This window comes from Aythya marila (assembly GCF_965140915.1).
Source record: "Aythya marila genome assembly, chromosome: 32".
Taxonomy (NCBI): domain Eukaryota; kingdom Metazoa; phylum Chordata; class Aves; order Anseriformes; family Anatidae; genus Aythya; species Aythya marila.
This window is the reverse complement of record NC_139073.1, coordinates 1,274,747-1,298,703: the sequence shown is the minus strand read 5'-3', so window position 1 is coordinate 1,298,703 and position 23,957 is coordinate 1,274,747. Positions and strand designations below refer to the sequence as shown.

At 58.6% G+C, this 23,957-nt stretch overlaps 2 protein-coding genes across 4 annotated transcripts in view; one reads left to right on the top strand and one right to left on the bottom strand.

Moving 5' to 3' along the window:
- The window catches only part of MCOLN1 (mucolipin TRP cation channel 1), a 100,329-nt gene that overhangs the window by 31,555 nt on the left and 44,817 nt on the right, over positions 1-23,957 (bottom strand). The gene's annotated exons all lie outside the window — the stretch shown is intronic.
- The window catches only part of WIZ (WIZ zinc finger), a 43,016-nt gene that overhangs the window by 6,230 nt on the left and 12,829 nt on the right, over positions 1-23,957 (top strand). For 2 of the 3 annotated variants that reach the window (XM_082781782.1, XM_082781781.1), the window contains exons 3-5: positions 15,494-15,554; positions 17,565-20,104; positions 20,331-20,690. In XM_082781782.1, coding sequence (XP_082637908.1) covers positions 15,494-15,554; positions 17,565-20,104; positions 20,331-20,690 — 2,961 coding nt within the window. The remainder of the gene's footprint in view (positions 1-15,493; positions 15,555-17,564; positions 20,105-20,330; positions 20,691-23,957) is intronic. The other variant, XM_082781780.1, reaches the window with a different exon arrangement.

Below are 23,957 nucleotides of genomic sequence, written 5' to 3'. Positions count from 1 at the left end.
CAGGCGTCCCGGCGGGTGATTTGCCTTGTTAATTAGCCTGCCCCCCAGGCAGGAGGTGGTTTTTGGAGGAGCTGGAAGCACAACCAGCTGCAGAGCTGCTTGCAGGCGATCCTCCAAAGCCAATTTCCCCGGACCAGCTCGTAGGGGTGAGCTGGTCCCGCTGGGATTCGGGTGGCACCGCGCGGCCTCGAAGCTCCAGGTGGAAAATTAACCCGAGGAGGGAAGGAGAATGCAAAGACTGAGCTCTGCAGCCTGGCGTGGGGCAGCTGGGCGTGAGGTTTAGCTCAGGGTGTTTGTGTTGGAGGGCAAATCCCGCTCGAGTTTGGTGTTTTTTGTTTTTTTTATCTTCCCCCTGTAGGAATCCCACGTGCGAGGCCGGTTTGCCCGAGCACAACGGGCTAACGCCGTGCAGAGTGGCAAAATAGGGGAAAAGGGGGGGGAAATGGGGAAATGGTGTCCCCAAAATCACGAGGATGAAGCTGGAGATGGAGAATATCCCCGTGGGGGGGGGTCTGCGGGGGTCTTGGGGTGTTTTGGGTGGCCTCAGCCCTGCTGAAGGGGCTGCAGGCGTGCGAGTCTCTTGGGCTGCTTCCCAGCTCCGAAAACGCGGTGAAACGGCCCCCAAAGGTGGGATTGAAGGCTGCTGTGTGGGATTTAAGGAGCTGCAGAATGGTGAACACCACCCCAAACGCTCAGCACTGCCCCCCCCAGCCCTTGGGGGGCTGTTTCGGTACTGCCAAGGCTGCCAGGAGGCACGGGGCGAGGTGTGAGGCTGTGCCTGCTGCTGGCAACACCCCAAATTACCCCAAATTACCCCAAATTACCCCGAGGGCTCCTTGGAGGGGAGCCGGGCTTGGAGGAGTGCGGTGCTGCTCCATCACAGCCATTTTTTTTTTATTTTTTTTTTTAATTTTCCCCCCTCGGGTCTGGGGTTTCCCGAGGAAAGCGTTGCCCGCGGCCGCGTGGAGCAGGGCGCAGGGCACGGAGCCAGCTCTGGCGGCCGCTTTTTGGAACCAGGCAAAGTCCACGCCGCCACCGCGGGGAGGTCAGCGAGCAGCCACCGAGGGAGGATTTTTTTTGGGGGGGGGCTTCCGAGCCGGAGCGGCGAGAATTCGGCTTCGGAGGACGGCACCTGAGGGGTTTTTTGGCACCCAGAGGCTGCTCCTGGGTTATTTGCATCGAGCTCCCCGCGGGGAAAGGGTTTCTGCCTGCGGAGAGGATTGCGGCGTGGGAAGGATGGAAGAGACCCCGCGGCGGTGCCGTGGCCGGTGGAGACCCTTCCCCTGCCTTCTTGGCGGCCTCGTCTCCCCTCCTTCTTCCCCGGGAGGCTGTTTTGGGCTCTGCCCGTGCTGGGAAGGGGCTCTCCTAAAGGCAATTTGGGTAATTAACCGTTGCAAGGCGGCGTTTCCTGTGCTTGGCTGGAAATGCCGGGGATGGCGAGTTCCCCCAGTTCCTCCTTTGGGGCCGAGCAAGCAGCGTGCCCTCGGGTCCGAATCCCAAAGCCTTTATCTCCGGGCTGCATTTCGAACGGGCTGCAGCTCCTCGCATCGCCGGGGCCCTTATCAGCCCCGAGCTGGGGGGTTTCCTGCCCTTATCAGCTCGAATTGGGGCCGGGCAGTTGGAGCCGCGGGCAGGGCGAGCCGCACCGCGCCGCGGCCCCTCCGGCGACCGCCTGCTCCGTCCCCGCAGGTGAGCGATCCCGACGGGGCAGGGAAAGGGTTTGGGGGGGGGATTTGGGGCTGCTGGGGGCCACCTGGGGTCGTGATTTGGGTTTTTCAGCAGCTGGGGGGGCTCGGCGCACGCTGCAGCCACCTCCCCGTGCCCGGGGCTGGTGGCACGAGGTCCCCAACACGGGGACCTGGGGGATGCCACCAAGACCCCGTTGATTTAACGCCAGCAAGTCGGAGGGGAAACGACGCTTCCTATCCTCCGTGGCTGCCTCCTGCTGTGGCCAATTTGTCTCTTTTTCCACCTTTTAATGCGTTTAATCGCTGGCACGGCCGGCCGAGCTCCCGAGGAGGGGCCAGCACCGGGCTCTGCTGCTCCCGGCTGCATCCGCGGCGTGATCCGGGTCCTTCTCGGTGTCGTGATGTCCCCGGGGCTGGCACGGGACGGGGTTTTGTCCATCGGGACACCTCACACCGCTCCGGGAAGCCCGAGGTTTGGTTCCCAATCAGCATCCTGTGCCAAACTGGCTCAACTGGGAAGGGATTGTATATAGCTCAGCGGGCTAAAAAGGGGCATTTTCGTCCCAAATCCTCTGAAACCGGGAGGAACAACCCAAGATTTGAGGTGATTTGAGGAAATCCACCCAGCCTTTTTGGGAGGGGGTGCAAAAAGGGTGGCCGAAAAGTGGAGCCGACAGGCCCACGGCGTGGGCACCCGATCCCTGGGGGAGCGAGCTGCCGGCACCCCGATGTTTTTACTAATTATTTATTTATTTTACGTTTTTTTTAATTTTTCTTCCTCTCCTTGCTGGAATGAAACTCGAGAGCCCACTCGAGCAGCTCCAAGGAGGCGTCATTGGGATGAAATTTCCCCGGTTTGAGTCATTTGCAGAGGGGAGCGGTGGCACCAAACCTTTCGGACGGGGTTTTAGCGGGGAGATGAGAGGGCAAAGGTGTTTTTTTCCGCCCGGAAGAGCGAAGTCGGCGCTTAAATAACCCCGGGGCAGGTGAAGATAAGGAGGAAACGGCTGGGAAAGCGGCGGCGCTGAGGATCGCAGCTCGCCTGTACAGTAAAAAAATCAATGAATGGGATTTTTGGGGAGGAATTTGAGACCTGCAGGCGTCTCTCTTGCTTGTGCCGGATTGGGTCCGTCGGGCGTCGGGTGCAAAGCAACGGGATTTGGGTGGAAAAGCTGCTTTCTAGGTGGTTTGGGGGAAGGGGCGATAAATAAGGTGATTTACTGTTGCGCTTACCCTGACATTGAGTCCATCTTCTTGTATGGGAGTGAATTTTAGGGGCGTTTTGGGGGGAAAACGTGGCCTTCTTGCAAGGTGGGTCCCCGTACGAAGTTCTCCAGCGTAGGAAATGTTTTGGGGTCAGTTTTGTGGTTTTCAGGGAGCTCCGGTGGCCTCCAAACCCTGCCCTGTACACAGCAGCTTACGCCCAGCGTCCCCAAGGTGTGTTTGCCAACTGCTGGGCCGATTTCTTTTATGTTTTTATTTCTTTTTTTTCCCCTTTATGGCCCGCCTTTGATCTCCGTCCAGAAAAGATAGGCGAGTCACGGGACGGGACACCCGAGCGCGGCGCAGCTCCTGCCAATCCCTCACCATGCGCCCACCGGTGACCAACCCCATTTTTTTTTTGGCTTTTTTTATTTTTTTTGGAGTGTTTCTCGCGTGGCAAATCCCCGCGGCGTTCCCCACGCTCATGGGCGTTGGGCTGAAGTTGAGCCTTTTGGCTTTCCAACCCTCTCCCTTCGCCGCGGAGGCTGAGCTCGCGGTCCCAGGAACCTTCCTCGCTAATTAGCGCTCCGTCAGCCTCGCAGCCTGTGAGCGGTGCCAGGAAAGATGTCATGTTGTTGCCTAGCAAATAAATAATTGAACGCTCGAGTCCAAGACAACAGACAGAGCTCGGCTGGAGCCGGGACGTGGAGTACACTTGGTAACCCTAAGGTTGCATGGAAAAAAAACAAAAAAAAACAAAAAAAAAAACGTGCTGCCTGTCCCCTAACGCAGGGGTCGTGAGCCTCGAGGAGGGGAAACTCTTCCCAAAGAGTTTTGGGGCTTGGGACTATCAGGGCACACACCAAAAAAAAAGGATTTTTGGGCAAGGTGATGGCTGGGTTGAGCGGTTGCTTGCAAGCACAGCGATGTCCCTGCGGGGCAGAGGATGTGCCGAGCGTCGTGGGGGGCGTTTTGGTGGCCTGGGGCGACCCAAAACTTCAGCCGTGAAGGCGTGAGGAGGGGGTGGGCTGTGCTCCCGTCCTGCCTCCCGCTTCTCCTCCTCCTCCTCCTCCTCCTCGGGGTTGCCCGAGGTGCGGGGCAGCTGCCGTGCCACTCTTTTTGGGGCTATAAATAACGTCCCGAGGCAGCCCGCGCTAACCGGGCCACGGAGTAAAAATAAGCCGGGGGCACGGCCGTGGGCTCTCCCGCTGCCATCCCAAGTAGGACACGGCCCCCATCCCTGTTTTTTTTAGGACCAGGCTGGGTTTTTGCTGTGCAGAGCCAGGCTCTTGGTTAGGGCAAGCTTGTAGCAAGGATGCAAACGTGCGTTTTGGTTTTATTTTTTATTTTTTTGGGGGAGTGCTTGCTTTTGTCCCGCAGCCCAGGCTGTTCTCCAGGCTGCCGGATGTACAGAAAACCCCGGTAAGTGGCCCAAAACTCACTTCTTGGGGACAAAATCCGTCCAGGAGAGCCTAAAGGAGAAGCGGCTCTGCAGCAACGACCCCTTCTGGAAGAGCGACCGGCTGCTGGGTCAAGCTGGGGCTGGATTTGCCGTCCCCTCGTCCCAGCCCCAGCAGAAATGAGCTCATGCTGCGGCACGGGGCCACGTCCATCCTCCTCCAGTCTTCGCTGCCGTGGAGAAACCCAAATTCCTGCTCACAGCACCACGTCCTCGTGGCAGCGGGATCTGGGGGAGCTTCTCCTGTGCGGGGCCGTGGAGCTGAGCAGCTGCTTCCCGTCCTCTGCCTCTGGCTCGTCCCCCTCGGAGCCGCGTTAATCCGAGGCGTTGTTACAGCTTTGGGCTGTTCCCGCGGTCAAAATCTTCCTTTTTTTTCTTTTTTTTTTGCTGGCTCCCAAAAATCACGACTTGTGTGCGTCTTCTGGGAGCTTGGCCTTGAAGGATTCCCGGATGTAGAGGGGAGAAAAAACAAAAAAAGACTAATTTAAGACCTGAGGAGCTGGGAAAGCAGCTCTGCCTGGGTTGTGCCCGATGGACCCCGCAGAGACCTCGCAGACAAAGCCCTGACCCCGAGCCCTGCTGCGAATATCCTCAATTTATCCTCATTTTCCACCCAGCACCTCCAGTGGCCGGTCCCTTCCTGCTCTGCCTCGGGTCAGTCCCATTTTTTCCTCCCTGGGGCGTTTGGGGCCCACCTCCCCGTAGGATGCTCAGGTGGGAGAAGAATCTCGGCAGCTTTTTGGGTCCCCTCTCTGTTCATCCTCCACGTCGCCGGAGCCTGGGGCGAGGTGGTGCTGGGAGAAGCAGCCCAGGGATTTCCACCACGGTTTTTCCCCAATTTTGGGCATCTCCAGAAAGCCCAGAAGCCGCAGCTCTCCTCGGTGGGTTTCTGTGATCGGGGAGGACGGCTCGGTAACGGCAGCAACCAGCGAGATGATCCCAATGAGAGTTTTTCCCATATAGCATCCCCAAAACCCTTTGGGGACCGTCTCCCCGGCTAACACTTGCAGGTAGAAGAGCGTGAGCACCACGCTGGCTTTCCCGGGCCTCCCCAGATGCTTTTTTAGGTGCTTCCAACCCCGTTTTAGCGACAGCGAAGCCACCGTGTGCCGGGAGGAGCGAGCGAGCGGGGCGAAAAGATGCATTTTGGAGGGGAGAAGGGGGTGGCGACGTGAATCGGCTGCATTCATCGCCGGTAAAACACTGCCACTTTCATGGGAGCAGCCCGTGCGCAGAGAGATCTGCTGGAAAGTTTTTTTTTTTTTGAGGAGGGATGGATCCGAACAAGACGAGCTTGCGACAGAGCCTGGATGGCGTTCAGGCAGCTTGGAGAGAAGCCGCTCTTTCATGAGCTGCTGGACGCGTCCTCTGCTGACGAGGAAAGTTTCTGCCGCCCGGCACATAAATCTTGCTTAAAGCTGGAGCCGCAGGATGGAGAGGATGGGGTTGCTCAGAGCCCTGATAACTCCTTAATGGGAGGAGGGAAAGGAAAAAAAAGGGTTTCGACAGCCTCTGAAAAGGCTCCTTTTGGGCACCCATCAGGTAAAAGACCTGAAAGGAAGGCTTGGCACCCGCAGGCAGCGCTCATTCTCACTTGCCCTTTGTTTTTAGAACAAAGCCACGGGATGGGAGAATGCAGGCTTGGAAACGCCTCGGGGAGAAGAGCCCCAAGGGTTTGAAGGGGCAAAGGAATTGGGGTTTTACACGGCGCCCACCTGGGCTCTGCTGCAAATTGGGAGATGCAGGGAGGTGGCTGGGAGCTGCACGAGGCAGGGGTGGCAAAGGGGAGCTCACCCCAAACCCTTTTCCAAGGGTTTTGAACTCTTTTAGGGGGTGGATATCGATGGAGGGCAAGCACCTGCCCTGCCCCAAGCAGGCAGAGCGCGGTTATCTAGGCTGGATCTTTTTGGACCCGCATCAGGTTGTGTTTAGGAGCTGAAATCGCGCCTCGAAGCCTTCAGAGCTCGGCACGGGAAGGTTTCCCCTGGCTCAAAGCAGGTCTGGGGGCTTGGGGTCACTGTCGCTGGGTTAAACGGGACCAGCACGGTCCCAAAAGCTGCGTCGGGCCGAGCATCAATGAGTGCAGCTCAACGAGAGGCAGCAGCCGTGGTCCGAGCGGTGTCCCCCTCCCCGACCTGGTGCAGCTCTGCTCAGGGATGGGGGCACCGGCTGCGAGAGCCCCAAAACCACCTCCAGACCCCGAGATGGTGCAGGCTTTCCACCTCTGGAAGCAACCAAGGAAATGAGCCCTCAACTGCAGCGCCGGGGGTGGCACCGGTGGGGTCGGTACCCCCAGCTTTGCCCTTGCCAAATCCCCCCGGGGCTGAGCGCCGGCGGGCAGGGGAGCAGAGAGAAAAACCCAAAGCCTCTGGCTGGGAGCGCGGGTAGGCTGGGAAGGAGAGCGCAGCTCCTCGCTGGGAAAGTGTCGGGTTCCCTCCCGGCCGTGCCAAGCTAAACAAGCCACGCTGCTCGGGCTGCGAGCAGCAAAAAAAAAACCAAAAAGCTGCTTCCCCCCCCCTCCCGTGCTGAGCCCTTCCTCACACCTGTTTCGGTTTCGGTTAACCTCGCTCACACGCGAGCGGCAGAACCCCCCGCAGGGTCTTGGGTGGTGACGGGGGCTCCCTGCCCCGTCGTGCGAGGCGTTGTGGGGAGGAACGGGGGGGTTTCCGCTTTTTTTTAAGGCTTGCTGAAGGTTTTCCAGCAGGGAGCGGATGCCTGCTGCCAGCGGGCTGGCTCCTCTCCGCTGCCTTTCGCAGGCAGTTCTCGAAGTCATCCACGCGCTGCAGGTTGCAAACCACAGTTAAATGTTGATTTTTTTTTTCTTCTTCTTTATTTTTTTTTCCCTCTAACCACACCGTGAGTGACTCACAGCTCCCGTGTGCTTGCCAAAGGCTGCAGGTCCTCCATCGTCCAGCTAATGAGCTTCCCATCCGCCGCGGCTTTTCTCCCTTTGGCTCATCCCTGTTTCTCTTCCGATTCCCTGGCTCTTTTGGGCACGGTTTCCCGTCCCTTTCCATCGGGGCGCTGCTGCCCCTCTCCCCTCTGCGCGGGGACATCAGGGGACGTTTCTCAGGCACCCTTCGGGGTCAGGAGCAGCTGCGGAACATCGCTGGTAGCTTTTTTAATGCAGTCCCTCGATCCGTTCTTCATCTAGTCTTTGCACTTGTACCTGCTTTTTGCACTGGATCTTCTCTAGATCTTGCCCTTCCTCGTGGGTCCCGATGGATTTTGTGCCGCTTCTCCTCCTCTGCCTCCAGTGAGCTGCTCCCTCGGTCTCCAAATCCTCGCTGCAGGGTGGCCAAAACCTCCCTGGAGACCCCGAGGCTTCTGTGGGCTCCGTGCCCGGATTCATCGGGCCCAGCGCCGTGGCAGCAGCCTGTCCTCCTCCTCCTCCTCCTCCTCCTCCTCTGGCTCGGCTCCTTGGCTCGCAGACCCGCAGGTTGGCCTCTTTTCTTGGAACAGAAAGCCCGTGCCGCTGCGCAGCCGTTTCTCAGAAGACGACAGCGCCCAGATGGTCCAGGCTGGAATGTGGGAGAGCTGCGTCTCGCTTCCTCCTCCGGCCGCTTTTGGGTGGCCCTGGTGAGTCCCACCAAGGCCAGAGGCAGCTGGGACAGCCGAGGGAATGCCTCCGAGGCCGTGGCGTGTCTGCAGGAGCCACGAACATCCCCTCTCCTCCCTGGTGGGCCTTCTCCAGCCTTCAGTGGAATAAAGCATCGCCTTCCTGGCTCCATCCTCTCCCCCCTTGCTGGATTTGAGCTCAGCAGGGAGACGGGATCCCCGACAGCCTCCCTGTGATGGGACGGGGACCTGGGGGATGCCACCGTGCCACCACCACCCCGCGGCACTCCCCGGCCTCGCCGCGTGGCACCGGGGCAGCTCCAGATGTTTGCTCGAGGGCCGCGGAGTTGCGGCGGATCTCGCCAACCAGAAACATCCCGGGGAGCGCAGCCAACAGCCCGAGATGTGTCACGCTTCCTACGGCTCCGTCTTCCAGAAGCACGCGGGGTTTCCTGAGCTCTGCTGATTCGGGCAGCTTGAACGCGAGCCGGCGCACCCGAGCCAGCAGGCCCTGGTTTATTTTAGTTTAGCTCAATCGGTGGTGTTTTGTTTTTTTTTTTTTTTCCTCTCTTCATTTCAGCTCCAGCTTGCAGAAACTTGGGTGAGAATTGAGCAGCGCAGCATGGGTGACTTTTCTTGCTCCAGAGTCCCACCACGAGCTCCTCTTGGAGGACGATCAGCTCGCGCGTGGCGAGCGGCGCGGTTCTGCAGGTCGCCCCTTCAGAGGGCTGATGCTCTTCCTGCCCGTGGCCAGCACTGGATGAGCCTAAATCGGTGCCAAACCTCCCAGCTTTGCGAGAAACACGTCTGCTGAGCCTGTGGTGGCACCACAGCTTGCTCCAGACCCTTTCCAGAAAGGTTGGAGCAGGGTTTTGGTCCTGATACAACACGCACCGATCTGTCCGGACCAGCCGGGACGAACTCCGGAGCCACTGGAGGGAGCGTGCCCAGGCACAGCCGAGCCCAAACTCAGCCAGCACGCGGGGCCCACGTTTCAATGGGAAGTTTTAAGCCTGGGCGTGACAGCGGTGGCAGAGAATCCTGCACGGCGAGAGCCGGGGAGCCCACGGCACGCAGCGAGACGCGACCGACCCCTGTGGGAAACGGGGAGCTTGGAGGGGCCGAGCTCCACGCGGATCCACGGCGCTTCGCTTGGCGTCGGGGGCCAAGCAGGATGGGAAAAGGGAACGGGGGCAAATTTGTGGCACTGAGAGTGGCCGTGCCGACCGAGCTGAGCGTGCAAAGCGTCCCGGAGCCGGGACGAGCTTGCGCTCGCTCGGGTGCTGAGTAAGCACCTCCGATCCCCACCTCCTGCAGCCTCTGCTGCGGAGACCACTTCCTGAGCAGGCGTTGCCTCTGTAACCGCTCGAGGGAGAGCCCGTTGCGGTAGCAGGGACAGGATAACCCCGGGCCCGTGGAGGCGAGAGGGACCCGCTCGCCCCCGCGCACGTGGCAGGAGGCGGTGTGGGGTGCTGGGGTGCGTGGTCCAGGTACGGTGCGAGCAAATGTTTGGGGTGCAGTGAGCGTGAAGCCTTCATGGAGCCGGGGAGCTTTAGCCCTGGTGTCTTTTTGGGTAGGGAGGTTTGGGTTGAAGCAGGACGGGTTGCTTGCCCGGTCCCATTGGGGGAAAATCTCTGAGGGTGGAGGTGCCGCAGCTTCCCTGGGGGCCCAGGAATCATTTGGGTTGGAGAAGAGCTCTGCGATCATCGAGTCCAGCTGTTACCCGTTCTGGGCCTTCCCCCTGCTCTGGCTCTGCTCCAGCCCCACGAAGCAGCTTGAGGAGCCCGAGGGACCCAGTGTGGACGGCTCTGCTCCTGTGCCAGCTCCGTGGAGCCTCGGTGAGCGGACTGGGAGCAGTTGGATGCGTGGCGGCACCCCCGCGATTAAAGATTTGGGATCCTTTGGTGAGCGAGTACTAAGCCGCATCCCTTCAGGATGCCCTCACCCCTGCGTTGGGTTTTTTTTGCCCCGTTTGGGATGTTATTTCCTCTGTGGAGTCCTCTTCGCCCCTGAGGATTCGGAGTTCTCCAAGCTCCCAAGCTGAGCGAAGTCCAGCTCCTCCCAGCCTGGAGCGTGGGGAAGGAGCCGAATCCCAGCGGTGGGTTGTTCATCCCGAGCTGATCCCCTTCGCGTGCCAGCCCGCAGCGTTCCCCTCCTGAGACGAGAGCAGGCGTGTCGGGACCTCGGTGTTTGTATCCCCCCCGAGCTGCGTGGTCTGCAGTCGCTCGGCCCCTTTGCGGTGCCTTTTCCTGCCCGTGCAAAGTCCAGCAGCAGCAAACTGCAGCACCTGGGTGCTGCTTGCACAACCCTGGGGCTTTCCAGCCCCGCCATGCGTGGATTTCCAGCACCCTGCATCTGCCGAGGGCGAGGGGAACGTGACGGCGCCGTCGCCGGCTCTGTCAGCAGCCCGAGTCAGATGGGACGCGGTGTGCTGCCAGCACGCCGGGCTTTGAAGAGCTGTCCTCAAGGTCACCTGCCCGGGGGCTAGGGAGCGTCCTTTAATGCTGCCCTGATCTGCCACGGAGCGAAGGAGAAAGAAAAGCATCTCGTTTCCAGCTGCAAACAGTCGAGAGCTTTCACCGGCGCCGCGTGCGGGAAATTTGACCCGAAACATGACCGTTTTCAGGAGGAAACGTGAAATTCACGCCTCGGTCCAAGCCCTCCCGCAGCAGCCTCCCGTTCTCTCGCCAGCTCATCTGTATTCAGGAGAAGGAGCAAAATCTCCAGCTTGCCTCTGGCAAGCCACAGCAAAGGGACGGAGAGCGCCATGGTCTCGTCGGGCTCCAGGCAGGGTTTGGACGCTTGCGTGAGGCATCGAGTGGGATGATTCCTGCTGGAGAGCGGCTGTTGTGAGCGCGGCGTGATGCCGCGAGCTTGGGACGGGGCAGAATTTGCTCTGCTTGGGGATTTGGGGCAGGAATGCCATCAAAGAGCTCATGGAGTGATGCCGTGATCTTCACATAGAGAGCAGTCCACCCTGCTTGGGGACTCAGGGCAGGAATACCGACAAAGAGCTTCGGGAGCAATGGCATCCTTTTGGGGTGGAGGCGTAATCTGCCCTACCCGAAGCTTTGGGGCAGGAATACCTTCAAAAGAGCTGGAATTGGGCTTGGGTGGCCACCCAGGTGTCTACAGGAGCCCAGGCTGCTCTTGGAGCTAGTGACGTGGGGTGTGAGCGGTTGGCTTCTCTTGCCCAAGGGGAAAGCTCTGTGCTCATGCAGGGGCTGCAGCTCCAATTTATGGTTGGTTGGAGAGGGAAGAGCTGCTGGTCATGGCCTCATGGCCTTTTTTTTATTATTATTATTTTTTTTAGTGGAGTTGCTGTCTTGCTTCTGCTGCACCAATCTCTTGGCTCCCTTAGAGCCCTGCTCCTGGAGAAGATTCCTAGCATGGGAATCCTCATCGCACTGGCTTAAAAACAGGAATACAGACCTGTGCCACCTGATGCAGCAGAAATCCCACACGGTTGGGGTGGTAACGTGGGGCTGCAGGGTTTTCTCCCCGCCATCGAGCAGCGATCCGCGCTGTGCCAACTCGTCTGCTGCTTTTTCAGCCCCGTGGGTCACTGTTGGGTGTTTGGACCACGCATCGAGCCAAAGCTTTGGGTTTTTTTTTCCGGGTTATTTACAATACGTAGAAGCTAACACCAATGAGCAAGTCTTCAGGTACTTTCTGCTCTCAAATTAAAACACCCAAGATGAAAGCGTTACCCTGAGCAGAAGCTAGTCTGTAATTCTGGAGCTCACTCACGCCCTTGCAACATCTTTGCGTTACTCGGAAGGTGATGCAATAACTCACCCCTTGCCTCATGCTGTTGCTCAAATGGCAGGGGCGCACATTCTGGCCGTAAAGGAGCTAAAATCCATCTTTTTGCTCCATTTAGATAAGCGGAGGGGGGGAAAAAGCCTGAGAGAGCACGTGTTGTTTCGGTGCAGGGCTTTTGGAGATGATCCGCTGGCTTTGGGAGGCTCTTGGAAACCTTTGGTTTGGTCCAAAAGTCGGTATTGTAAATTCCAGTCTAATTTGCCTGTTTTTTTCCTTTAAATCTTCACTCTTTTACGCTCTTTTAGATTGTTACACAGCTCCCAAACGGGTGTCTAGTGTGATTCTCCCAGGAGAATACCGTTTTTTGGGTTGAACTCTTCAGAAGGAAGGATCTCTCCCTGCTTCTAGCTGGTCTAATAGAGTCCTGATGGAAACCACCACCCAGAAGACCTTCTTGCTTTCAGCCCGTGCCTGTACCCAGAGCATGGCCAACTTCAAAGTCATTTGACTCACTTGAACCCCGTCCAGTTGGGTCTGGAGCATCTCCGGGGTAGAACTCATCCACGTCTCAATCACAGTCTCACAGGGGAGACTTTCCCACGTTGTGACTTTCTTCCCCTTTCTGCACGTCCAAGAGGAGTTTGGCTCCGTGTTCTCTACGCCGTCCCATCAGGAGCTGTGGGCAGCACCTTCCTGCTCTCATCTCGAAGCTGAACGAGCCCAACTTTCCCCGTCTTTGTACCTCAGGTCCTCCAGTCCCTGCTGGTTGGGAGCCTTCCTTGGGTTCACGTCATCGGACGTTGGATCTACCAACATCACTGCGAGCATGGGCAGCACAGGTTAAAAAAAAAACAAAAAATCAGATGTCACAACACGATGGTCATTAGTCTTAAAGTAAGTGTTGAGTTGCTCCTGGAGGAAAGGAATTTTGGAGACGCTTTCCGTGGGAAGGATCTGGTAGAAAACAACCTTTGGAGATGCTTTCCGTGGGAAGGATCTGCAATTTGGAAGGACGGCGGTGTGTAAAAGCACCTCGTGGTGCCTCCCGGTGCGTTCCTGGCTGGTGGTGAAGCTCTAGGCAAAAATGTGCCTCCCCAGCGTGCCGCTGACCTCCGCTTATCAGCCCTGACCGCGGTGGCCTCGACGAGCCGGGGCTCTTTTGGCTCTTCAGGAGCTGTCGGTGTTTCTCAACCCACGACCTTTGAAACGTGTTCTGTAAGGAACCAGCGCCAGCAACGTCTAGAACCCGGCACGCCGCGTCTAGGAGAGCTTGCCCTTATCTCTGGCCTTTCTGTGTGTTTTGGCCACCGGTGTTGCTGCGAGCTGACGCGGTGGCTTGGTGTTTGAAAAGCCTCTCGGTGTCCTGGCCGGGCTGCTTTAACTCTTGGGGGAGAGGAAAAAAACAGGGAGGGGAGACCCACGGGCACGGGACGGGGGTGTTGGACCTGCCGTGAGCTCGGAGCTGAGCTGAGCTTCGCCGCGCTGCTCTCCTGGGAGAAGCTGCAGCCACGCTCCTGTGGTCAGAGGAGCAGCTCCGGCTGGATTACCATAGAGGGTAAATCTGAGCCTGCTAAGTCCAAGACATTAAACTCCCTCATCTCTCGCTGTTTCCAAGGAACCGGGATTTGCAGGGAGCGCAGTTACGTGCTCATCAGGAGAAAGATAAATCACTGCATGTTTTCCTCCAAAGGAGACAGTTTCTAAAAATAGGAGCCGTGCTGGAGCTCGGGAGAACAAAAGAGCCCCAGGAAGGCTTCTGCCACCATCCTCTCCTCTCGTGGCAGTCGGCCCCTCCATCCTCAGCTGCCCCTCTCCTCCTCATGGCTTCTGATTGACTGTTGATTTTTTTTTGGAAGCGTTTTAAAATCTGCCGGTTTGGGAGGGTTGGGTTTTCCCGTCCCTTCCCCCTGGCGTGCCCAACGGGGCCGGTTGGTGACTCAGGCTTTCCTGAATGAGCGCTGCTCATCCCCTGTGACCTCGGCAGCTTGGCCCTGGATCCCGACGGTCTTTTCCAAAATGACTACAAAGCCAAAAAAAAAAAAAAAACCAAAAAAAAACAACCCTGATCTCCCAGGGGCCAGGCAGGGATGCTGTCCTGCTGCAGGCTGGCCGCTGAGGACGCTCCTGGATAGCCCCGGTGACGCGCGCGGCCCTAACTGCAGCCAGATGAAAGACCTCAAAACTCATCATCTTCGCTGGACGAGGCCTCCAAATTAGAGATTCTCAGCCTCAAAGGTCTCACCTCTGATGTGCCTCACCTGGAATGTCAGGAGGATGGGAAACCAGCCCCGGCTTTTCGCATTCCTCCTCCGCTTTCGGGGCAGGTCCTGCCTTGCCTCCTCCATCTCCATAAGCAGCGCGGTGGCCTGAATCCCGCGTTCCCTGGGCCATCGCGCTCGGCTCGTGGCCTGCCAGCAGCAATCTGTGGAATAAATCCACTCTGCACGTGGTTGCATCAGTCAAGGAGGGGATGGAGGGCGGCTGGGGCTGGTGAGGCTCTCGCAGGCTGAGCCCGCAGACCTCTGCAGCAAAAAAAACCCAAACATCTCTTTGGCCTGGCGTTTCCATAGCATGCCCCGTGCCAGGACTTGCAGCTCTCTTCCTTCTCCCTCTCCTCTTTTTCATTTAGATTTCAAAGCTTTTCAGGCTGTTGGTTGGTGCGTGGTGGCTCGGAGCTGGGTGCCTTGGCTCTCCCCTCTCTCTGAGCGTGGTGTTTTGGGGCTGTGGAGCCCTCGCTCTCCTTCCCCGTGGCTCTCCCAGCTTTTTCCCCGGGGCAGCCCGTGACCCGAGATGCCGCTGAGGGTTTCCTCGTCCCGGGAGCAAGCTGCCTTGCTTGGGGCCAGACTGGGAGGAAGCGCTGGGGATTCACCCAGCTACGCCTCGGCTTCTCCAAGCTCCCCACGCAATAACGAGTGAGTCGCTGCTTTCCATACGGCCAGGACGGGCAACGACACGTGGCTGGAGCAGGACAGGGGGAAAAACCAGCACCTGGGCTGTGCACAGCAGCAAAACAACGAGCAGCGAGACCCTGGCACGCTGCCCTGAGCTCCACGGAGCCCGTGGCTGCTCCAGGAGTAACCCTGAAGTCAGGGACAGCTGCCACCCTCTCCTGGGCATCGCGAGGCAGGGCAGGTCCCGGTGGCAGGGGGACAACTTCGGCTCTGTAGCCGCAACGTGCTGCCGAGTCTCGCTTGTGCCCGCTCCCCTCGCTGCTCACGATGCCTGGGCCAGGTAGGTTGGGTCCGTGCGTCTTCCTTGGACGTCGCCGAAGGCTTTTCCCCCCCTTCTGCGGGGCTGAGCTGGGTGCATCTGAGGTTGGAGGGGTGCGATTTAGCACAGGAGCCAGCCCCAGGGTTAGCCCAGCTCCTCCAAGCCCCAGGTGATGCTCAGCAGCGTCCTGGGCACCCGGAGGACCCAGGCTCGCCAGCCCCACGCGTGTAGAGCTGGTGGGTTGAGGTTTCTTTTGCAGGGAGGACAAAACCAACCCTGCCAGGCATCACTCTGCTGGGCTGGGATGGCAGGAGCGCGGCCAGAGGCGTGCACATCTTCCCTGTAAACTGCTTAGCTGCAGGACCGATTATACATCAAATGGTCGCGCGTGGGATTAAACCCTCTTAAGTGTGGCTTGGAAATCCTCCCGTAATCCGGACCCGGCCGTAGGAGGGAAGGACGGGCAGCAGGAGCAGAGGGGGGTTTATCTGCTGGGAAAGCTTTGCTTTTTCTCGACGCAAAAAAAAAAAAAAAAAAACACATTTATTGCAAATCATGCTGGAGAAGCCTCGCTTGGGCACTGACCTTGGAGCTTTCCTCTCTGTTGCAGATGAGCCTGATCCTGCCCTCTCCGGTGCTGTCCCAGCCCCAGCTCACAGGACCGAACTCGGGTAAGTGCCCAGGGGATGTTGCAGAGCACCCAGCAGCCCATCTCCCCTTGCTGACAGCACTCAAAAAGCCCCAAAACGTCCACCTGGCTGTCCCCAGAGAGGCTCGTCCCACCGCCAAGGGTGTCACCAGGTCCCTCTAGAGCCAGCCAGCGCCTTCCCATCACTGCAGAGCGACGCCACCCCTCCGATGAGCCTCATTTCTCCACGTCCCACCAGCCCACCGGGCTTCTGCCCACCCCGTGTCACCCCTCGGAGCACCTCAGTTCCTCTTCGGGCTGTCCCCGATGCGAGGGGACGAGGTGCTGGGAGGTGGGTGCTGGAATGGGGGTCCCCAAACTACTTCAGGGGTGTCCCAAACACCTCTGAGCACGCAGGAGCAAGCAGATCTCAAGGTGACAGCCCAAGGCTTGTGCAGAGCAAAGGGCTGGGTCCCTCCTCGTGAGAACCACTCTCTCTTAGGCTGTTTGGCAATCCGGCCAATGCCCGGCACGTTTTAATGGGCTTATTTTAGTATCTGCTGTTGACTGATCCTTCCTGGGCCAGTGGTTTCCTTCGTGAGTTATTTTTAATACCGTTTGCAGGGTTTACAGTGCATATGGGAATCACATTTCCCTGATAGCACACCATGGACAATAGAGAGCCCGTCCTCCCGTCCACAGCAATTTCTCTCAAGTTCAAAAAAAATAAAAATAGGGAAAGATTGGAGCTGGAAGGGCGAGCGCAGTGTTGTGGGAGAGTCGGTTAACCACTAAACTTTGCTTTCTTGGAAATAAAGAGGTTTACAAAAAGATAGAGAGAGGGAAGCAGCACGGGAGGCGAGCGGAGCTGGCAGCGCTGCCGTGTCCAACAAAGGCGCTTTGTTCTCCCGGCGGCACAGCCTGACCCAGGAGGTGGTGTTTTAGAGCAGCTCCTCGCACGAGGGCTCGAGTCACTGGGCTCCTCCGGGTGCCGGGCTCCGCGGTCCAGCAGCTTTCTTCCCGGGGGATGGTTTGGCAGGGGGCAGGCACCGGGACGTGGCCTCGGGGGTTCTGCCGGCATCGGGCTTCTCGCTCCGGTCACGGTTTGAAGTCGTGGCTGCTCCTCGGGGAGGCTGGGGCGGCTGGGTTGTTTGGACCCCGGTTCAGAAGCCGAAATGCGGTGATTTGGTGCCGTTCGAGGCTCTTGGCTTCCCCAGCGAGCCTGCCACCACCCCGGAAGAGGGCCTTGGGGCTCCTGGAGGTCCCGTCTCATCGCTGCTGGCCCCATACAGACGTCCCCAGTCCCTTGGGGCATCTTGGAGAACATCAAGCGCCTTCGTTGCAGCCTCTTGGCCCTGAGCGTGTCCCTTTTTTCTTCTGGAAGGAGCCTCCAAACCCCACGGAGGACTTTCAGGACTGCCCACGGGCACGCTTGGCCCCTTGGACCCAACGCATCCTTGGTGCTGTGGTGGTGCCCGCAGCGCTCTGGTGGGTGCCGTGGGGCCACCCCGTGCCCCGTTGAGGCTCTTGTTCTCCAGGTGTTGGGGGTCTTGCTAGCTACGGGGTCCTTGACGAGGGTTTGGGGAAGAACCACGTCGAATTAGTGTGGCTTTGGGGTATCTGCAACGGGGAGGATGGACAGATGATGGTTGGCACTTCCCACTCGTGCTGCAGAGAGAGGGACTTGCATTTAACCATGGGAACAAATCGCCTTTTGGTCCCAGAGACCTTTGGTGTGGTCCGTGTTGGCGTTTAGCTCTGGTTTTATGCAAGCTCGGTGGCCTGCTCTTTGGCTTGTTGGTACCAAATGTCAGCGCTAAGAGCAAAGATCCCCGGTGAGCTGGGTGGAAAGGCAAAAAGCTGCCCGAGCACGCGGCATCCCGAGGCGTTAGAAAGGGGAAAAGGGAAGGAGAAAGTGGGATGGAGCAAGGGAGAGGTGAGCTCTGGCCCCGTGTTGTGCCATAACGCCCCGGTTCCACGAGGGGCCCTTTGGAGGTTCCACGTTCCCGCTGTCCCGTTCACCAGCTAACGACTGTCAAAACTTATTTTGCAGCTCCACGGACGACGAGCATTTAGAGTTCCAGAAGGCTTTGTACAGAGCGGACGCCAGGAGCTCCTTGGACCTGCGAAACATGACCGTGTCCGGCAGCGTGGCCTGGGACACCTCTGCCCTGGAGGCGAGAGCGGGCGACGGCAGAGAAGAAAGCACTTTAGAGAGACTCTCTGGCTTGAAGGACTCGAAGGACGCGCGGTGCGGGAAGGAGTCGGCGTTCGCAGTGGATCCCCAGGGTGTAAACACTGTGCAGGTGGATCCCGAGGAGCTGGAGAGCGACCCCGAGGAGCTGGACGCCGGCAAGGTGGCGGCGGAGATGCCCAGCCCTTGCGCGGGGGCACCCGTCGGTGGTGGGGAGGAGAAATACCTTACAAATGAACCAAAGCAACTTGAAGGCCTCAGCAAAGAGCACTTAGAGAAAAGCAAGAGGGGAATCCAGAGGGTCGACTGGATTTCCAGACCCAACAAAAGCCCGAGTCCTCACTACAAAGACGTGAGCAAGCCCACAGATGTAGCAACCAACATGCCCTTTCGGGGACAGGCTGTGCGTGAAGTGCCTCCTCCGCTGACTCCGACGGTGTTCCGAAAAACGCTCAACCCTGTCCTCGGCAAGTCCAAACCCCTGGAGAGCTCCTCGGCCCACAGGAAGGGGCTGGTGGTCGACTCGGATCTGGGCGAGATCGGCCCGCTCGGCGCGGCCGAGTGGACGATACAGAAGCCGGGCCTGCAGCTGGGCGCGGAGCTCGCCGTCGGCAAACAGTCCTGGACGGTGAATTCGGAGGACTCGGTGGAGAGGATCCCGCTGATGTCCCTGGAGCCCGCTCCCTGCAGCTCCTATGACGTTGAGATGCGGCCCTACGTGTGCAGCGTCTTGGTGGAGGAGCAGGGGAAGGAGGAGCTGGGCCCGGAGGAGGACCCGACGGTGTACACGTGCATCGAGTGCAGCATCTACTTCAAGAAGAAGGAACATTTGATGGATCACATGCTCCAGCATAACCGTGGACCAGGGAGGGACCAAGACAGGGATGCTTTGGGAGGGCAGTGTCAGTTCTGCTGCAACGAGTGCGGGTGGGCCTTCGGAGACCCCGCGTCCCTGGAGCAGCACAAGAGGCTCCACCAGGAATCCAGGGAAAAGATCATCGAGGAGATCCAGAAGCTGAACGAGTTCCCGGACGAGGGCCGGGAGGCCCGGCTGCAGTGCCCCAAGTGCGTCTTCGGCACAAACTCCTCCAAGATCTTTGTCCAGCACGCCAAGATGCACGTCAAGGAGAGGAAGGACCAAGGGGCGAAGAGCCTGAACCTCTTCGGGAGCACGGGCAGCGGAGAAATGCGGGACAGCCCCGTGCACGGCCTCTACAAACACTTCAAACCAAACGAGCACGTGCCCCTGCAGGTGCAGGTACCCCCTCACGGCAGCGGCAAAGGGCTCAGCACCTGCGTGCTCTGCAGCTTCCCGGCCCCCAACGAGAACATTCTCAAGGAGCACATGAAATACGCCCACTCCCACCTCTCCTGGGACGCGGAGCCCTACGAGGAAGACCCCAATCAGCCAGGAACGAGCCGAGATGCCTACAGCCCCGCCAGGCCGGGCCGCTTTGCGGAGACTGATTATTTCGGCAAAGCTGACCGGCTCTTCCCCCCGCCCCACCAGGAAGGCGCGTCCCAGTACGAAGCTGGTCACGGTTTTTCTCTAACTCACCCCAGACTCGAGAAGAGCAACGGGGCTAGCAAAAAGGACTACCAGTCGTCGGGGTTTCACGCCAGGAAGGCGGCTCCGTACGCCGCCCCCCATAAAAACCTGGGGCTGCCTGGCCTCTCCTCCACCAAGTTCTATTCGCAGTTTGCTCTGCAGCAGCTGAAAAAAAAAGCGGCAGCTCGGCACCTCGAGGCTGAAGGCGACGGTCTCAGGAGCCACTCGACGGGGCTGGAGGACGTTAGGCACAAGTGGATGCTGATCAACGACATGGGGAGCGTGGAAGAGGAGATCTCCGTCACCCCGGACGCGGACTTGGCTGAGAGCAGAGGCATCAAACCCGTCACCATCCCTCAAGCCGCCTTGGACCTCAAGAGGACGTTCAGAGACACCCTGAAAGCCACGGACTCTTCGATAGCCTCGGAGGAGCAGCAGCACCAGCTGCGGATGATGGTGCCCCTCGTCCTGCTGGAGGAGGTGAACCCGCACCCCAAGGCAGCGAAGCGGCCCCGGGGGAAGCCCTTGAAGAAGAAAGCGGCGCTCCCGGCCCGGGATTTCGTGATGGAAGAGCCCCTTCCCTTGGATATGCTCCTGCTGGACTCTCCTCTGGAGGGTCCTCTGGAGCTCGACGACCTCTTGGACTCCGACTCGCCCATGCTGAAGAACGAGGAGAGGAAATGTCCCTACTGCCCCGATAGGTTTCACAACGGGATCGGGCTGGCGAACCACGTGCGGGGCCACCTCAACAGGGTGGGGGTGAGCTACAACGTCCGCCACTTCATCTCGGCAGAAGAAGTGAAAGCTATTGAGCAAAAATTTTCCTTCCAAAAGAAGAAGAAAAAAGGTAGTATGTATTCAATTCACCGTGCTTTCTATTTTCTTGGTTTTAATTGGTTGGGGTGCGGAGAAAAACCCCGCTGAGGATGGGTACGTATGGTGCGGTGGCCGGCCCGAACGGCAGCGGCCGCGGTGCGTTTCCCTGCCCCACCTGTCCCCCTCGCCGGGGGGAATAACGCCCCCCTGGAAGGCCCGGCCCCGGGTTTTAGCCGCTGACTCTGTCCTTCTTTCTGCAGTTGCCAACTTCGACCCCAGCACGTTCAGCCTGATGCGATGCGAGTTCTGCGGGGCCGGCTTCGACACGCGCGCGGGGCTCTCCAGCCACGCCAGGGCCCACCTGAGGGACTTTGGTATTACCAACTGGGAGCTCACCATCTCGCCCATCAACATCCTCAAGGAGCTGCTGGCCAACTCGGCGGAGCACCCGATGCTGCAGGCGGCGGTGGGAGCGGAGCCCTCGTCCCCCGGCCGAGAGGCGCACGGCTTCGTGCCCCGCAAGAGCATCACCCCCATGTCCGAGTGCAGCATTCCACGATCTCCTCTGTCCCCGTTCCCTCCGTCCTGGGGAGATGAGTCCTTGCAGTCCTACAGAGACGGTGAGTGTCGCTCAGCAAGCCAGAAACCCTTTTGGCAACCCCAAGCCGGAGCCTCGCGTCTTTCTGCTGGGTCTGATCCTGCTTTTGGGCAGCAGATGGAAACGTGGGAGCCGAAAGATCTCGAGGGGTGCACGGGGAGGGATCGCCTCCTGCCTGGGGGCTGTGCTGGGGTGCTCGGGCTTTGTCACGTGAAAAGCGTCATGTTTAGGTTTCCATCGGCGAAACCTGGAGGGTTGGTGTGTTGGCAAATCGTGGCCGCCCTCCTTTTTGGCCATGCAGAGGGCAGCAGGAGCTGTGCTCGCCCCTGGGCTGCTCGTTTTCGGTGAGCGCGTGTTACTGCGGGGGGAAATGGTAAATCCTGGGTTTGGGTCTGAGCCGGTCTCCTTCCACCAGGGGAGCTCCAAATGGTTCTCACGGGAGCGTTGGTTTCAGGGCAGCGGCCATCCCAAACAGCTCGCGGGTTTCCCTGCGAGGTGCCAAAAAACTGACTTTGCACAAAGTCTTTGCAACAGCAGCATCCTTCCAAGGATGGAAAACTTGCACATGAGGAAAAAGTAACTCTGGGCATTCCATTACCACCTCCGGATACCTGCCGCTTCTGGTGGGGTCTTTAAGTCCTCAAAGCTTGTTCAAGTTCTGCTCAGCACAATCCTGTGTTAGCTTCTCGCTGCAGGGACGTGTCTGTCTTTAATTGAAATATCCAAAAGCCTGGAATCCCGGCTGTTCAGACTGCTCCGCCTGCCTGGTGGCTCTTTGGAATGAGTCTCGACCAGAATGAACACAAATAAAAACACGAACGAACCCAGGCTCTCTTTTCTTGGCATGGCAGACCCTGGGAGATCAATAGCTCCCAGCCCAGGGGAGCAGCTGATGCCAACCAGAGGCTTTTTGGAGGGCTCTGCTGGGTGTCTGCTGCCAGTGGCTGGATGCTGTTGCTGCCCTTGATTATCACTCAGCGATTGCTGGGTCTGCCAGTGCCCAAAATTCACTGGCACGAGCCGTTAGAGATAGGGCTGCTGTTGAAAAGGCTCGGGGTTTAGTAGAGGTGGAAGGTGGAAATGTCTCGGTGAAGAAAGAGTGCTGCCACCTTCCCCAACAAACCCACTCGTAGGGAAGGAGGTTAACGCGATCCTTAACGTGGTGCAACGAATATCAAATGTCCCCAACGGTAAGGAGGAGAAAAAAAAAAAAGAGCATGTCTTGAAATCTGATCTTGCTTATCGGTTCAAGCAACGTCACTCAACTTTTCAGCATGTGACGCTGGCACGGGGCTGGGAACATCTCCCACTCCTTTCTGTGCCCAGCTCTGGTTGCCTCGAAATGCCAGCTGGCTGAAACCTAACGCCAAGTCACCGGAGAGGGGGTCAAACCCCAAGGGAAACGGTGAAATCTGCTCCTCGCTCCGGCGCTTTGTACCTGGTGGTTGCACGGGGTCATCCCCCTGCAAAATGATGGGGCAGGGGGAGAAAAGCCCACCCTGTCAGGCACGGGATGGACGGGGTTCGATGGGGGAAATCCGGCTGAGAATCGTCTGGCCACAAAGGTAAAAGGAGGGAACTGGAGCTTGACTTGGGCACAGGTCAGTTTAAACCCGTGTGAGATTGGAAAACAGAGAGCAGGAGTTCAAAGCCACTTCTAAACAGCACTCCTGGGTTTGCTCGCTCTGAATTTCCTTACAAGTCGCGTCTTTGGGAGCAAATGTGAAGAAAATGAGTAAATCAAGTGAGAAAAAACCCCTCTGGTTAGGACTGTGCCGGGCTTGGCAAGCTGTTGTGCAACCGAGGCATGCAGGCGGATCCCTTGGAGATATTGATCAGTGCGAAGGGTGAGCTTTTGTATTTAAATCCGCTGCTGAGAGGGCTGAAACACCTGGCCCAAGCTGTGGGGAAGCTGCTGCCCTCCTGGGGCAAGAGAAATTCCTGGAGATCAGCAGCCTGCTGCAGCCCTCTGGTGCTGGGCGGTTTTTAAGCGGCACTTCCTAAGAGCACAGGACCTGGCAATCCCCAAATTTTGGGTGTCAAGCAAGCAGGACAGGAGGCTGCCTGGGCTGGGATCTTCTCCCAGAGCTTTGGCAGGAAAAAAAAGAAAAAAAGTGTGTGGCCACTGGAAGCGAGGTTGGGTGACACGGGAGGGCTGCAGGGATGCTCCTTGACTTTGTAGGGAGAAAATTTGGGCGACCAAAGCTCAATTAGGGTTGCAGTTGGGCACTACAGTGCAGGACAATAAACAGTTTTGGCTTTTTTTTCTTTTAATGTGCTACCGCTGGTCCTCCTTTTGCTGTTGCCGTCAGCCCCTTACTTGATGAGGTTGGTCAAATGGGAACGTGGGCAGGGCAGGGGCGTTCGATGTCACCTTTGTGACATTGATGATGGGTCCTGGGACACCCGGTGCCCTGACCATGACTACAGACCCGATAAACTCCCTGCCAACCCCAAACTGGTGTGGGATTTGCTGCTCCAGCTGGATGCAAATCGGGACCTGCTGGGACCCCAGGGTATTCGGAGAGCTGGCTGGTGTCACGGCACCGAGCCTGCCGGTGGCGTGGAAGAATTTTGGGCAACGTGCTCGGACGTGGGGGTTGAAGTCTCTTAGCGAGGCGCATGGAGATGTCTCGCTGCGAGTTGAACCCCTCCTTGTTTTGCTTTGAGCCTGAAGCAGCTCCTTCAGGCCGAGCTGAGAGCGTCTGTCGCAACCGATTGAAGAACGGAGCGGCGCTCGTGGCGGTGCAATATTTATTCAATTCTTGCTCCGGCCGCAGAAAAGCAGCTGAGCAAACAGTTACGGAGTTGTGGGTGGAGGTGGGGGGTGACGGGCGTGCAGCAGGAGGATTTCGGGCTGGTCGTGAGCCCACCTGTCCCCGTGTCTCTGCGAATCACTCGTGGGATGTTCGAGCGCTGGGAGCAAACTCCTCGCGGGTCTTGGCGGCCATGTGGAAACCTCAACCGCTCTTCTTTAAGCATTAACACTCCCTGCTTGTGTTTTACGCTAATTCCATAATTATTAGAGGGTTTTAAGGACTATTAACGAGACACGGGCTGGTAGCAAGCTATGGTGGCAGGCAGGGAAGCAGGGATCCACAGTGCCTGCGTTGGGAGCGAGTTTCACGGCGCAGCCCGGCGCGGTGTTTGCAGGATGGCACAGCCAGCTCTGCGCTGGCACGCGCCCGGCACACAGCACGAAGAGCCCGTCTGGCAGCAGCTCGGTGCCTTTCCAGACAGCAGCAGCCCTCCCAAATCAGCAGCGAGCTGCTGGGGATGGAGGACGCGT